This window comes from Theropithecus gelada, chromosome 20 (genome assembly GCF_003255815.1).
Source record: "Theropithecus gelada isolate Dixy chromosome 20, Tgel_1.0, whole genome shotgun sequence".
Taxonomy (NCBI): domain Eukaryota; kingdom Metazoa; phylum Chordata; class Mammalia; order Primates; family Cercopithecidae; genus Theropithecus; species Theropithecus gelada.
The window spans coordinates 51,657,692-51,671,729 of record NC_037688.1 but is presented as its reverse complement, the minus strand read 5'-3'; the positions used below and the strand labels follow the sequence as shown (position 1 = coordinate 51,671,729).

Sequence of the window (14,038 nt, the reverse complement as noted above, 5' to 3'; positions counted from 1 at the left end):
CCCGGGTTTACGCCATTCTCCTGCCTCAGCCTCCCGAGTAGCTGGGACTACAGGCGCCCGCCACCTCGCCCGGCTAGTTTTTTGTATTTTTTAGTAGAGACGGGGTTTCACCGTGTTAGCCAGGATGGTCTCGATCTCCTGACCTCGTGATCTGCCCGTCTCGGCCTCCCAAAGTGCTAGGATTACAGGCTTGAGCCACCACACCCGGCCAGGATTTTTTTTTTTTTTTTTGAGAACAAATCTCGCTCTGTCGCCCAGGCTGGCATGCAGTGGCATGATCTCAGTTCACTGCAGCCTCCGCCTTTGTGGTCCAAGCAATTCTCATGAGAAGCTGGGATTACAGGCACAAGCCACCACACCCAGCTAATTTTTGTATTTTTAGTAGAGACAGGGTTTTACCATGTTGGTCAGGCTAGTCTCGAACTTCTGACCTCAGGTGATCCACCCGCCCTGGCCTCCCAAAGTGCTGGGATTATAGGCGTGAACCACAGCTCACGGCTCAGGAAATATTTAAGTCAATGAAAGAACGTGCTTCAAGATCGCGAGTGACATACTAAAAGAGGTCGAAAACATACCTCAGATATGAAAAAATGTTTGGAAAAATTACTACAAATGTGCTAACTCCAGTCCATCTGAGTTAGGTCAGCTATGCAGATGCAGCCACGCCTCTGTCAATCACACAGGCACCTGGCTCTGTTTTCCACCAGAGTAAGCAGAGTCCAAGATGGTCTCTCTTGTTTGGGATTTAATTTTCCTAAATATTTTTCTGCTATGCTCAAATTCTAGCATTACTTTTAGGTTGGGGAAGAGAAACTTCATTTAAAAAACAGAATGTATACTTATTTGTTTAAAAAAATAAGTGGTCGGGAGTGGTGGCTCATGCCTGTAATCTCAGCACTTTGGGAGGCTGAGGCGGGCGGATCATGAGGTCAAGAGTTCGAGACCAGCTTGACCAACATGGTGAAGCCCCGTCTCTACTAAAAATACAAAAATTTGCCAGGCGTGGTGGCGGGTGCCTGTAATCCCAGCTACTCAGGAGGCTGAGGCAGGAGAATTGCTTGAACCCGGGAGGCAGAGGTTGCAGTGAGACGAGATTGCACCACTATACTCCAGCCTGGACAACAGAGAAAGATTCTGTCTCAAAAAAAAAAAAAAAAAAAAATCAATCAATCAATCCATCCTGGGCGGGCACGGTGGCTCACGCCTATAATCCCAGCATCTTGGGAGGCTGAGGTGGGCGGATCACCTGAGGTCAGGAATTCAAGACCAGCCTGGCCAACATGCAAAACCCCATCTCTACTAAAAATACAAAAATTAACCGGGCATGGTGGCACACACCTGTAGTCCCAGCTACTCTGGAGGCTGTGGAGGAAGAACTGCTCGAACCTGGAAGGCAGAGGTTCCAGTGAGGCGAGATTGTGCCATTGCACTCCAGCCTGCATGACAGAGCAAGAAAAACAAAAGCACCTGCTCAGAGGCCAGACCCTCCTGGAGCTTTAGCCACTGTGCGGACTTCATCCCTGACCCGAGTTTCTGATGGGGATGTGTGAATTTGAGGGTGTGATTCAGCACGATCCAGGGCCTTGGATCACACAACCCATTTACGATAGCGATCTCAAATTAAAACAAGCATGTTCTAGCTAGGCCCGTAGCACCTGCCTGTGGTCTCAGCTATACTTGGGAGGCTGATGCAAGAGGGTCTCTTGAGCCCGGGAATTTGAGGCTGCAGCGAGCTGACTGCACCACTGCACTCTTGCCTGGATGACAGGGCAAGACCCTGGTCTCAAAAAATAAAACCCCAAAACGAACAAAAACAAACTCAGGGAAGGCCGTCACCTGTGGGGTCTCCAAGTGCTGTCCCTGGGCTGGAATGGAATGGGATGGGGGTGGGTACCCCAGCCCATTCAACTCCTGAGACCGCTCTGGTTCGAGAGGAACAGCATGTATGCCCTAGTTTCCAACTGAACACACACGTGGGCTTGTTTCTGCATGAGAGAAAAATGAACACAGCGCTCCCGCCCATGGAGTATTCACGATTTTAAAAACCTGCCCTCTACGGCGAAGCCCTAACAGGAGTCATCTCACACCACGTGCTTCCTCCTCCACAGAGGCTCCGGGAGAAGATGACTTCCAAAACAGACCGGAGGGCGGAAGTCTGAGTCCTGTCCTGAAACCAGGTGAGCCCTCCACAGCAAGGCAGAAATGAGAAGCCCTTCCCTGGGCGGGGCGGCCCAGCGCTCCCAGCCAGTGAGGACGAAACACACACAAACATGGCCTGAGCCTGTGCCCCTGCCCCGGCCCGACCGAGCCCCCCCGCACAGGCGCTGGGTCCATCCAGGATGCCCACTCTCCCCATGGCCTCCTGAGGGAGGGACTGGTCCTGGATTCTGGAAGGTTCTCCTGCAGGTGCACAACAGAGCCCACATAGGAACACCAGGGCTGTGAGGGAGAGACGCATGCGGCCACAAAAGGTCCCAGTGTTTGGGAAAGAGACCTTTTAAAAACTTCAGGCCGGGTGTGGTGGCTCATGCCTGTAATCCCAGCACTTTGGGAGGCCGAGGTGGGAGGATCACCTGAGGTCGGGAGTTCGAGACCAGCCTGGCCAACATGGTGAAACCTCATCTCTACTAAAAACACAAAAATCAGCCGGGCGTGGTGGCACGCGCCTACAGTCTCAGCCACTCAGGAGGCTGAGGCAGGAGAATCACTTGAATCCAGGACGTAGAGGTTGCGGTGAGCCAAGATCACGCCACTGCCCTCCAATCTGGGTGACAGAGCGAGACTCTGTCTCAAAAAAACACACACACATCCCGGGCAGTGGCTCAAGCCTGTAATCCCAGCATTTTGGGAGGCCCAGGTGGGCAGACCACGAGGTCAGGAATTTAAGACCAGGCTGGCCAGTATGGTAAAACCCCATCTCTACTAAAAATACAAAAAAAAAAAAAAAAAGTTAGCCGGGCATGGTGGCAGGCGCCTGTAATCCCAGCTACTCCGGAGGCTCAGACAGGAGAACGGCGTGAACCCAGGAGGCGGAAGTTGCAGTGAGCCAAGATCGCGCCACTGCACTCCAGCCTGGGCAACAGGAGGGAAACTCTGTCTCAAAAAAAAAAAAAAAAAAAATCAAAAACAAAAACAAAAACAAAAAACCCACACACACACACAACAAAAATATAAAGGCCTGGGCTCAACCCCAAGGGGATGTAGGGATGGGACGGCCCCACAGCAACACAGGCTGAGAGCCATGCCCAGAAGATGCACCTGGGTTGCAGAGGTGCTGAGAGCGGGGCCCTGGGTGCTTGGGGGACTGAGGACCATCCTGGGGCCTCAGGAGCTGCACCTGGCTTTCCTTGCAGACACCACTCAGGATGAGACTGGTGTAGTGTCCTGCCGAGGTGCAGTCTGTGGCCTAAGTGGCCGCTGGGAAGAGTCTCTCTCCTCGGCCTCCTTGGCCGGCGGCGTCCAGGCCTGCATGGATGGAGCTGCTGGACGCTTGCAGCTAGGCCGGAGCAGTCCCGTATGGGGCAACCACCAACGACTGGCAGCTGCGGCTCTTGGGCAGGAGTCATCGCGGGTCTGGCCGCCGGGCCGCCTCCCGCATCGACGCTTGGCCCTGATGGTGCCGGGCTCCCACTTCGAGTCCCCAGAGTGTGCCCATGCAGACACTGGAGCAAGGGCCCCCACCACGTGGCCCCAGCAGCCCTGTCCTCCTGATCCCATGCCCAGCTCCCCCACCACACCCTGGACAGCAGAGGATGTAGGAGAGGAAGGGGTGGGCTCCAGGCCCGGGCTGAGCTGAGCAGGGCCCATCCTCACTGTACCCCCAACCCCATCCCACTCCACCCCAGCCCAGGGACAGAACTTGGAGACCACCACAGGTGGCGGCCTTCCCCATGTCCCTCACTGTCACTGTCAGGAGAGGCAGGTTTGGGTCCCTTGGGCGCTGGTGGCCATGGAGTGTGGGGCTTCAGCACTTCCCATCATTCACCAAGCGTCTCTGCAAGCAAAGCCCTGCACAGGTGCGGCAGGCGTCCCCCACCACCCCAACCTGTCCCCAGGGGCTGAAAGGGACCAAGGACACACACAGCCCAGCCCCTGGCACTGTCCCGCCCCCAACTCCACCCCCTCTGGGCTTCTGGAAGAATCTGCCCCCCAGGTTCTGGGCTTCCAGCCAGGCCCCAACGGGTCCCCACAGCCCAGCTCCATCATGTGTCTCAGTGCCCAGTGACTCCCTCCAGCTAAAGGCCTCCCAAAACTGCCAGTCCAGGTGCTCACAGCTTTGCCCCCGACTCTAAGCCTTCGCCGGGCTCCCCACCCCATCACTATCCCCCACCTTCAGTGCCCTCACTGGTCCACAACCCCTACTTTCAATTTTTTTTTTTGAGTTGGTCTCACTCTCTCACCCAGGCTAGAGTGCAGTGGTGCAATCACAGCTCACCACAGCCTCCACCTCCTGGGCTCAAATGATCCTCCCACCTCAGCCTCCCAAATAGCTGGGACTACAGGTGTGCACCACCATGCCTGACTATTTTATTTTTAGTAGAGACGGAGTCTCACTATGTTGCCCAGGCTGGTCTTGAACTTCTGGGCTCAAGTGATCCTCCTGCCTCAGCCTCCCACAGCACTGGGCGCACAGGCAGCCAACTCCCACACCTCCCCTCATGTGTCGGCAACCTCCGTTCTCAGTCCCTGGGCCGGGCGGCGCCCACTCTGCCTGGCTCCCGGGAGGCTCCTCGTCCCCAGCGCCCGTGGCACCCAGACCAGGAGCCTTTCTGAGCCAGGGCTTGTTTTCACAACCCCATGTGCAACACAACCAAAGTGACAAAAGACCGAAAACACATGTCTGGCTTCTTTACAAAAATGACGATTCTGTAACATGTCCTGAAATAGAAACGCTGTTCCTGAAAAGCTACAGCATGAGAACAGAAGGAGGTCAGGGAGAAAGGAGGATGGTGCCGGACTTACCGAGGACGGCCTCCACGGTGCTGCCAGCGGGGCTGAGCGGGAGGGCGCGGGTGGGGGGCGCGGGCAGCGCAGTGGGGGAGGAGCTGCCGGAGCCGGCGCTGGACGCCAGGCTGGACGCCACGCTGGAGCTCACGCTGGGGGCCGGCGGGTGGACGGCTGCAAACACGGCCAGGTGGTTCTGTTCAAAGACACAAACACCGTCAGCACGTGCCCCCTGCGTGGAGGAGGCAGCGCCACGTCAGCACCCTGCAGAAAGCACCACGGGACAGCGGCCGACTTCCACGCCCTGGCGAGGCCCGGGGAGAGTTTCCCAGATCCGGAGGGACTCTGACCGCACTGAGGAGAAACACCAGGACGGGCAGGGCAGCGGGCTATGGTGCACTTGGGAAAGGCACAGACACCTCTGGGAAGTGTCTCGTGAGCTTTTCTGCAGAAAATGTTTCAGGAGTAGACATTTGCCAGTAAAAATCAATCCGGCAGGTGCAGGAAGATGTGTCAGAGGCCAGGGGCCTGCCAGCCCAAGGGGCACAACTCCTGGGTGCCCCCACCCCAGCTCTCACCCAGGACTGGCTCCTGAGCACCTTTGGGGGCCCCCAGAGAAACGTCCTCCCAGGGACTTAAAAAGAGACCCAGCATCACTTCTAAAACATCCATAGCGTGGTCCTGTGACCTCATCACCAGGGAAAGTAAAACACGGGGCAACTCACATCATCTGTATTTGGTGGATAATAGATCAAAAGAAAAAGAGCACACAGAGCAGTGCTGTGTAAAACCCAGTAGCGGGCAGGGCGCTGCACACAAGAAAACACCCGATACAGATGACCCAGAGCCGCCTCCGAGGTCACTGCAAAATCGAGCATCAAAAGCTGGATTAGAATGAGTTTCTGGCCAGGCACGGTGGCTCATGTCTGTAATCCCTCCGGATTACTGGAGGTCAGGAGTTCGAGACCAGCCTGGCCAACGTGGTGAAACGCTGTCTCTACTAAAAATACAAAAAAAATTAGCCAGGGCCAGGCGCGGTGGCTCACACCTGTAATCCCAGCACTTTGGGAGGCCAAGGTGGGCGGATCACCTGAGATCAGGAGTTCGAGATCAGGCTGCTCAATATGGAGAAACCCTGTCTCTACTAAAAATACAAAAAATTAGCCAGGCATTGTGGCAGGCACCTATGGTCCCAGCTACTCGGGAGGCTGAGGCAGGAGAATCGCTTGAACCCAGGAGGCAGAGGTTGCGGTGAGCCAAGATCGCACCACTGCACTGCGGCCCGGGCAACAGAGAGACTCTGTTTCTAAAAAAAAAAGATTTGCATACTGAAATATTACAGTTGAAATGATATATTTGGGTTTTGCTGAAAAGTAATGCAGGAAAAGTTAACCTTGGGGGGGGGTATGATTCTACTAGTTCGTCTGCTTAAGTAAAACTGTCCATAATGAAAAAATTTTAACGTGCATTTCCTAAGGGTCAGAAATCAGGCACTGACTAGTCCTCAAGAACGCACCCGGCTCCAGGCTTCTGTGGCCTTGCGGTCCTGCTGCCTGCACTGGCTTCCTTCTGGATAACGGATTTGCCCCTCAGCCCACGGCACAGGAGGTGCACAGAGCCCCCGTGACTGACTCTGAAAACAGTCTCCTCCAGCTGCAAACTCTGGAGACAGCCGCCAGAGCTCCCTGCACAGGTGCAAGATGGGGCCTGCCCCCTCGTCCATGATCCACTTCCCCTCCCTGGCCCGGAGACCACTTTCCCTCAAGCCGTGAAAAAAGGAACCACAGTCCACCCCGTCAGCATCAGGGACGGCGGTAACTCCTGCACCCAACACCACAGACCCACCCAGTCATGCAACACCAGGGACCCTCCCAGCCATGCATGGCGCTGCCGACACCCCCCATCAATCCCCCATGGTGAGCCTGGTGACGGAGTTGCTGGAAGCCTCACGTTCTCTAGCAAGCAGCCCAGAAACACGGTGGGTGATTCGAGACCCGGTGCCATCTCAGTGGCAACCCGCCCTCTACCCCTGGCGCTTCCTATCTCTGCTCCACAGCCTCGATGTGGCCCCAGGAAGGCTGAGAAGGACCTCCCAACAGACGTTCCGGTGACCCGACATCCAGGAGCGACGCAGACACCTGGGAGCTTCTTGTTCCCCGACAGCTTGGATCAGGGAGGGGACCGACCTTCTCTACCAGCAAAGGACAGGGCCACCCGGGCTGCGGGACCGAGGAGGCGGGCACCAGCAAGGGGTGAGTGACGTGGGGCAGTCTGCCGAGCTCACCGCATCCAGCAGCTGTGACTCTGAACCAAAAGCTCAGGGACGGCAATGCACTGCCCTCCGGGAATGTGGGCACTGCACAGCTGCACGGCCCGCAGAAGCCCTCCCCCACCCCCTCCTTGTCCCATCTCTTGGCAGCCCACCCTGTGTCTCAGGGTCTGCCTGGGTCCGTGCTCTGGGGCACGGTCCCTACACACAAGCTGCCCCTGCTCCGCCAGGCTGACGTCCACCACGTCCTGACCCACCAGTAGCCAAGAGGCCACCGCCCGCGTCACAGTCACCCCTGTGGATGTCCTCCCAGCTCCATGACCCCTGTAGGCGTCTCAGTCCTTGCCTGAACCCAACTCCAGAGCATCACCCAGGCCCAGAGGCCACCTCCCAAATAAGGGAGAGTCTAGGGACTATTGCCTGGAAGGGCCCGGGCCCACCAAGAAGCCATGGACAATGCTGGGGTTTGCAGAGCAGGCCTGCCCTGCCCTGGGTCAGACAGGGAGCCTGTGCCCCGCACCTGTGTCTGCACAGAGCCCAAGAACGCAGAAAGCCGGGAAGCACCACAGTGCAGGTGCCACATTTGCCCCCAAAGCAGCGCTGGTCTGAGGGCTGGGCACAGGCTGACCCTCAGCTAGGAGGCGGCCTCAGGGTCCCAAAGCACTGCCCGGCCCAGGGTGAGTGCAGCAGCCTGAGAAGCCAAGGCCGCCTCCTTCCTGGGTGTCTGCAGGAGAGACTCCACCCTTGGGGCCTTCCCCAGCCTACTGGAGGCCATAAACCAAGAGGGATGGGAGAGGAAGCCTCAGCGCTGAGTGACTCCCAGACCCCATGCTGACCCTGCCCGGGAGCTGGCCAGGGTGATGTGCACACTGTGACTTCAGCCCAAATGATCACCTGAAATCATCAACATCCAGGTCAGTCCTTGTTCCCCAAGGTACAATGGCCACAGACGACGGGCCTGGTATGGGGGCCCATCCACAGGAGGGCTGGGCATGGTGACAGGCGTCAGACGAGAGCCCCGTGGGGACGCCGCACCTCCGCTAACACCGGCACCGTCCACCCCGTGAGGACGCCGCACCTCCGCTAACACCGGCACTACCTGCCTGTTTTTCTTCTCTGTATTACGGTGACATATAACATTTACTACAGTGGTCACGGGTCGGAGTAATCCGTGGCATGAACTCCATCCACGCCGCTGTGCAGCCACCACCGCATCCATCCCCAGAACGCCTCATCTCCCAGCCAGAAGCTCTGACCCCAGGAACACCAGCCCCCTCCCCCGCCCCGGCCGCGCACCCACCGTGCTACCTGCTGTCTGTGAATGTGGCTCCGCTAGCGGCCTCCTGCGGGTGGAATCACACAGGATCTGCCTTTCAGTACCTGGCTCGTTTCAGTCAGCACAGTGTCTGTTATGGACCAAACGTGTCCCCCCCAAATTCCTACATGGAAGCCGTGACCCCCGGAGTGACTAAATTTGGAGATAGGCCTGTGAGGAGTAATTAAGGTGAGACGAGTTCTTAGGCCAGGCGTGGAGGCTCACACCTGTCATCCCAACACTTTGGGACGCCAGAGCAGGAGGACTGCTTGAGCCCAGGAGTTCAAGACCATCCTGTGCAACACAGTAAGACCCCATTTCTAAAAAAATACAAAAATTGGCCAAGCCTGGTGGTGTGGCCCTGGGGTCCCAGCGACTCAGGAGGCTGAGGTGGGAGGACTGCTTCAAGCCTGGGAGTCCCGGGCTGTAGTGAGCTAGACTGGGCCGCCGCACCCCACCTGGGTGACAGAGCCAGACCCTGTCTCAAAAAATTCAAGAAACTAAAAAACAATGAAATGAGGTGTTGGGGCAGGGCCCTACGCAGCCACTATCCCCACGAAGAGACCCCGGGATGCCCACACACAGAGGAGTGACCCAGAGGATACGGAGGAGGCAGCATCTGCACCTAGGGGGACTCAGGAGCCTCAGCCCCCAGAACTGAGAGAGAATCGGGTGCTGCTGCTTGGGGTGTGGTTTTGGTTTTGGTTTGGTTTGAGATAGGGCCTCACTCTCGCCCAGGCTGGAGTGCTCGACTCACTGCAACCTCCAACTCCTGGGCTCAAGCAATTCTCCTGCCTCAGCCTCCCAAAGTGCTGGAACCACAGGTGTGAGCTACTATGCCCAACCAAAACTCCCTCATTCATTCATTTATTTAGAGATGGAGTCTCGTTCTGTGTCACCCAGGCTGGAGCACAGTGGCATGATCTTGGTTCACTGCAACATCCACCTCCCGGCTTCAAGCGATTCTCCTGCCTCAGTTTCCTGAGTAGCCGGGACTACAGGCACGTGCCACCACGCCTGGCTAATATTTTGCATTTTTAGTAGAGATGGGGTTTCACTATGTTGGCCAGGCTGATCCCGAACTCCTGACCTCGTGATCCGCCCTCCTTGGCCTCTCAAAGTGCTTGGATTACAGGTGTGAGCCACCGCACCAGGCAAGTTCTGCTGTTTAAATGGCCCCATCTGCATCCTTCCCTCGTAGCCTAAGGAAAGTAACACAGATGGGCTCCAAAGGGCCCCTCTTATTTCCCTGAGCAGAAAACGGCAGGAGGTTTTGGCTTTGTTGTTTCCAAGGTATAACACGAATGTTCCAGACAGACAAACACGGGGGTACCAGGGGAGAGCTAATTCTGTCACAAGCAGATGTTAACCAGACGGCTTTGTGAGCCCAGAGTGGGAGGGACCAAGGATGCACGAGCGCAGCCCTAACGCAATGTCGCACCGGCAGGCACGAGGGCCGCGGGGAGCATTGGGGCCTGTACCTGCTTGCTGTCCTGCTCGCTGCCCTTCGGGCCGCCCTCGGCCGGCGAGTCTCTCTGCTTGGCCTGCAGCTTAAAAAAGAGTCATGTGAGGAAAAAGCAGAAAGGAAATGTGAATTAAAAATATACATATTCAGGCCGGGCGCGGTGGCTCACGCCTGTAATCCCAGCACTTTGGGAGGCCGAGGCGGGTGGATCACGAGGTCAGGAGATCGAGACCATCCTGGCTAACACGGTGAAACCCTGTCTCTACTAAAAATATAAAAAATTAGCCGGGTGTGGTGGCGGGCACCTGTAGTCCCAGCTACTCGGGAGGCTGAGGCAGGAGAATGGCGTGAACCCGGGAGGCGGAGCTTGCAGTGAGCCGAGACTGCGCCACTGCACTCCAACCTGGGTGACAGAGCGAGACTCCATCTCCAAAAAAAAAAAAAACAAACAAAAATATACATATTCAGGCTGGGCACAGTGGCAGCACTTTGGGAGGCTGAGGCGGGTGGATCATCTGAGGTCAGGAGTTTGAGACCAGCCTGACCAATGAAAACCCGTCTCTACTAAAAATACCAAAAATAGCCAGGCACAGTAGCACATGCCTGTAGTTTCAGCTACTCGAGAAGCGGAGGCAAAAGAATCACTTGAACCCAGGAGGTGGAGGTTACAGTGAGCCGAGATGGCACCATTGCACTCCAGCCTGGGCAACAAGAGTGAAACTCCGTCTCAAAAAATAAAATTAAAAATTAAAAAAAAAGGGAATTGCTTGAACCCGGGAGGTAGAGGCTGCAGTGAGCCAAGGTCGTACCACTGCACTCCAGCCTGGGTGATAAAGTGACACTCCATCTCCAAAAAAAAAACAAAAAAACAAAAAAAACACACACACCCATATGTATATATATACACACCTACCCAGCAGTACTTCTGGTTCCTAAAGATATGTATACACACACACACACACACACACACGTGCGCGCACGCGCGCAGATGTAAGCTCTGCTCAGAATTTAGACAAATGCTTTTTTCTTTTTTGAGACAGGATTTCACTGGCTCCCAGGCTGGAGCACGGTGGTGTGACCTCCCTGGCTAAAGCAATCCTCCTGTCTCAGCCTGCCAAGAAGCTGGAAGCACAGGCATTTGCCAGTGGACCCAGTTAATTTTTCAAAGCTTTCTGTAGAGACAGGGTCTCGTTTTGTTGCCCAGGCTGGTCTTGAACTCCTGACCTCAAGCGATTGTCCCACCTCAGCCTCCTAAAGTACTTGGTTTACAGGCGTGAGCCACTGCAATTGGCCAAGGATGCCAAATCTTGAAGGTTTCATGAAACAGAAGAGACGTCTGAATCTGCTGGCTCCCTGTCGGTTCTCCTAAGTTCCATTTCTTTTCTTTTCTTTTCTTTTCTTTTCTTTTTTTTTTTTTCCCCGGAGACAGTCTCCCTCTGTCGTCCAGGCTGGAGTGCAGTGGCGCAATCTCAGCTCACTGTAACCTCCTCCTACTGGGTTCAAGCGATTCTCCTGCCTCAGCCTCAGGAGTAGCTGGGACCACAGGCACGCACCACCACACCTGGCTAATTTTTGTATTTTTAGTAGAGATGGTAGTTTCACCATGTTGGCCTGGCTGGTCTCAAACTCCTGACCTCAGGTGATCCACCCGCCTTGGCCTCCCAACGTGCTGGAATTACAGGCATGAACCACCGCGCCCGGCCCTGAGTTCCATTTCTTACATTTAAACGTGGCTCTCTGACCTTGGGTTGGTCTGTGTGAAGGCAGGTGCCAGCTCTAGACTCCCCGAACCAACCACAGCCTCAAACCCCAAACCGAGCCATGGGCCTAAGGCAGAGGCTCACGTGAAGCTCTAAGACACACACGGGGGTCAGACCGTCCCACCCCACAACATGCCACTCTCTGGGAAAAAGATTATTTCGAGTTGAAAGCAGCTGAGAAACAGCAGATGCAGGAACCGCTCTCCGCTCCCTTCCTGCCTCGAAGCCGGGCGTGAATTCCCTGTGAAGGTGCCCTCTCCCCCCTCCATACCAGGAGAGGCTGCGTAACCACCCTCACTGAAGTTACTCTTATCTTCCGCCAGTCTCCCCCAGAGCCTTACCTTCCTAGGAGCCCAACCCCCCTTCCCCCCTCTTTTTTTTGAAAGAGTCTCGCTCTGTCACCAGACTGGAGTGAACTGGCGGGATCTCAGCTCACCACAACCTCCGTCTCCTGGGTTCAAGCAATTCTCCTGCCTCAGCCTCCTCAGTAGCTGGGATTACAGGCATCCACCACCACACCCAGTTAATTTTTGTATTTTTAGGATAGACAGGGTTTCACCATGTTGGCCAGGCTGGTCTCGAACTCCTCAACTCAGGTGATCCGCCCGCCTCAGCCTCCCGAAGTGCTGGGATGACAGGCATGAGCCACCGCCCCCGGCCTAGTAGCAAGGATTTTCTAGACTCTTCTAGAAGAGCCACAAACTCCACAGACTGCCTGCGACCACACTGCTGAAAACTCGTATCCATCCACATCCCTAACAGTTCAATTAAACCAAGGGACACTTGGTATTGTCCCGGGAACACCGTTCACTTACGTTTCCCGGCGGGCCGCTGCCCGTGGAGGCAGGACTCGTGAGGTGGAGGTCGCGGCAGCCCCAGTCATTCACCATCCCCAGGCTCTCTGCAAGGACAGGGGAGCAGCAGGCTCTGAGAGCCACTGGTGGGTGACAGGAACATGCAGTCTCTGCACCACACATCAGGGCCGAGCGTGCGCGGCCTTGTCACAATCATCCCTCAGGGGTGCAGCAGAGGACGGCCGGGCAATGACAGGGGACGCTCAGGCCTTAGACCAGTGTTTCATGTTTTTACCACGAAAAGCAATGTTTAAAATGTGAACAAGAGCTGCCCTCCCTACTAAAATCAAAAACAAAGGGAAATTGGAGCTTGCGACCACAGGCAGAAAACCCAGAGCCCAAACCCCAGATGCGAGGAGGCGGCCGCGGGTTCCCACCGGGGCTTGTTTCTGCTGCTGGGAACTTATTAGGGACCACGCGATCGCCAAAGCTAAGCCCTCATCCTCTGGACAGCGGACGGCTCTGGAAAGCAAGGGCTCAGCCCGAGCCACCCTTGCGCGAGGGTCTCTGCTGTCTCCCCGGGGGAGCTGGGGTGGGCAGACCCCTCTCTCCACAAGGGTGGTGCTGCTCCTGGGTGGGCGCCCGGCAAGATGGCAGTCTCAGGGCAAGGCCCAGGCAGCGGGGGTAGAAGGACCCAGCTTGGATGCCCAGGAGGCAGGTGGAGGCACCAGCCGGCCCACACCAGGACTCAGCCTCCACGCTCGGGGCCCCATCGTGCCTGGAGACACGGTCCCTGCAGGTTCCACCTGGCCTGGCCCACGCCAGCGTGGAGGGAACCCAGCCTCATATGGCACAAACACCCCAGGGAGCCTCCATGGGCACGTCAGGGACCCCCCACCCCCAACCACAGTGCTGAGGTCCCGCCCGTCTTCCAGGCCCTCGTGGCCAGCTCCGGGTCATCAGTAACTCCAGTGAGGGCCTGCAGAGCCGCAGAACCTGCTCAGGTGAAGCTGCCACAGGGACGGTCACTCACTCTCAATGTGTGCAAAGGCGCAGAAGGGGCCGCGAGGGCAGTACCCGGTTTGGCGCATGTCGTTGCATTTCGTAGATTTGTAGATCTGGGGGAAAAAAATGAAATGAAGACGCTTGATTGGATACGGGATCCTGTGGAAAGATCACAGCTGGCATCATCCCAAGGTAGAGGATGAAGCTCTAAGTCATAACAAGACAACCCTGAAAAGGGGGGTGTGGGCCCTGCCCTCCTCCACTGTGTGCCCTTGGTCCCCACATCCCTCCTCTCTGCACAGCCAACCCACAGGGAACAGGCACACCTGTGGGCCATTCCCACAACATCTGCCCTCCAGTCACGGGCAAGGTCATTTCCCTGCTGATCTTCTCCAAAAGATGCACCAAATTCAGAGTCTGGTATGCAGCAGGTGCCTAATAAGCGCCTATTTTTTTTTTTTTTTTTTTTTTTTTTTTTTTTTTTGT

At 56.2% G+C, this 14,038-nt stretch overlaps 1 protein-coding gene across 1 annotated transcript in view; it reads right to left on the bottom strand.

Moving 5' to 3' along the window:
- UNKL (unkempt family like zinc finger) overlaps nt 1–14,038 on the bottom strand; it is a 50,675-nt gene that overhangs the window by 14,509 nt on the left and 22,128 nt on the right. The window contains exons 7-10 of the mRNA XM_025369636.1: nt 13,581–13,665; nt 12,569–12,654; nt 10,010–10,072; nt 4,963–5,140 (exon numbers count right to left, since the gene is read on the bottom strand). Of these exons, the coding sequence (XP_025225421.1) occupies nt 4,963–5,140; nt 10,010–10,072; nt 12,569–12,654; nt 13,581–13,665 (412 nt within the window). The remainder of the gene's footprint in view (nt 1–4,962; nt 5,141–10,009; nt 10,073–12,568; nt 12,655–13,580; nt 13,666–14,038) is intronic.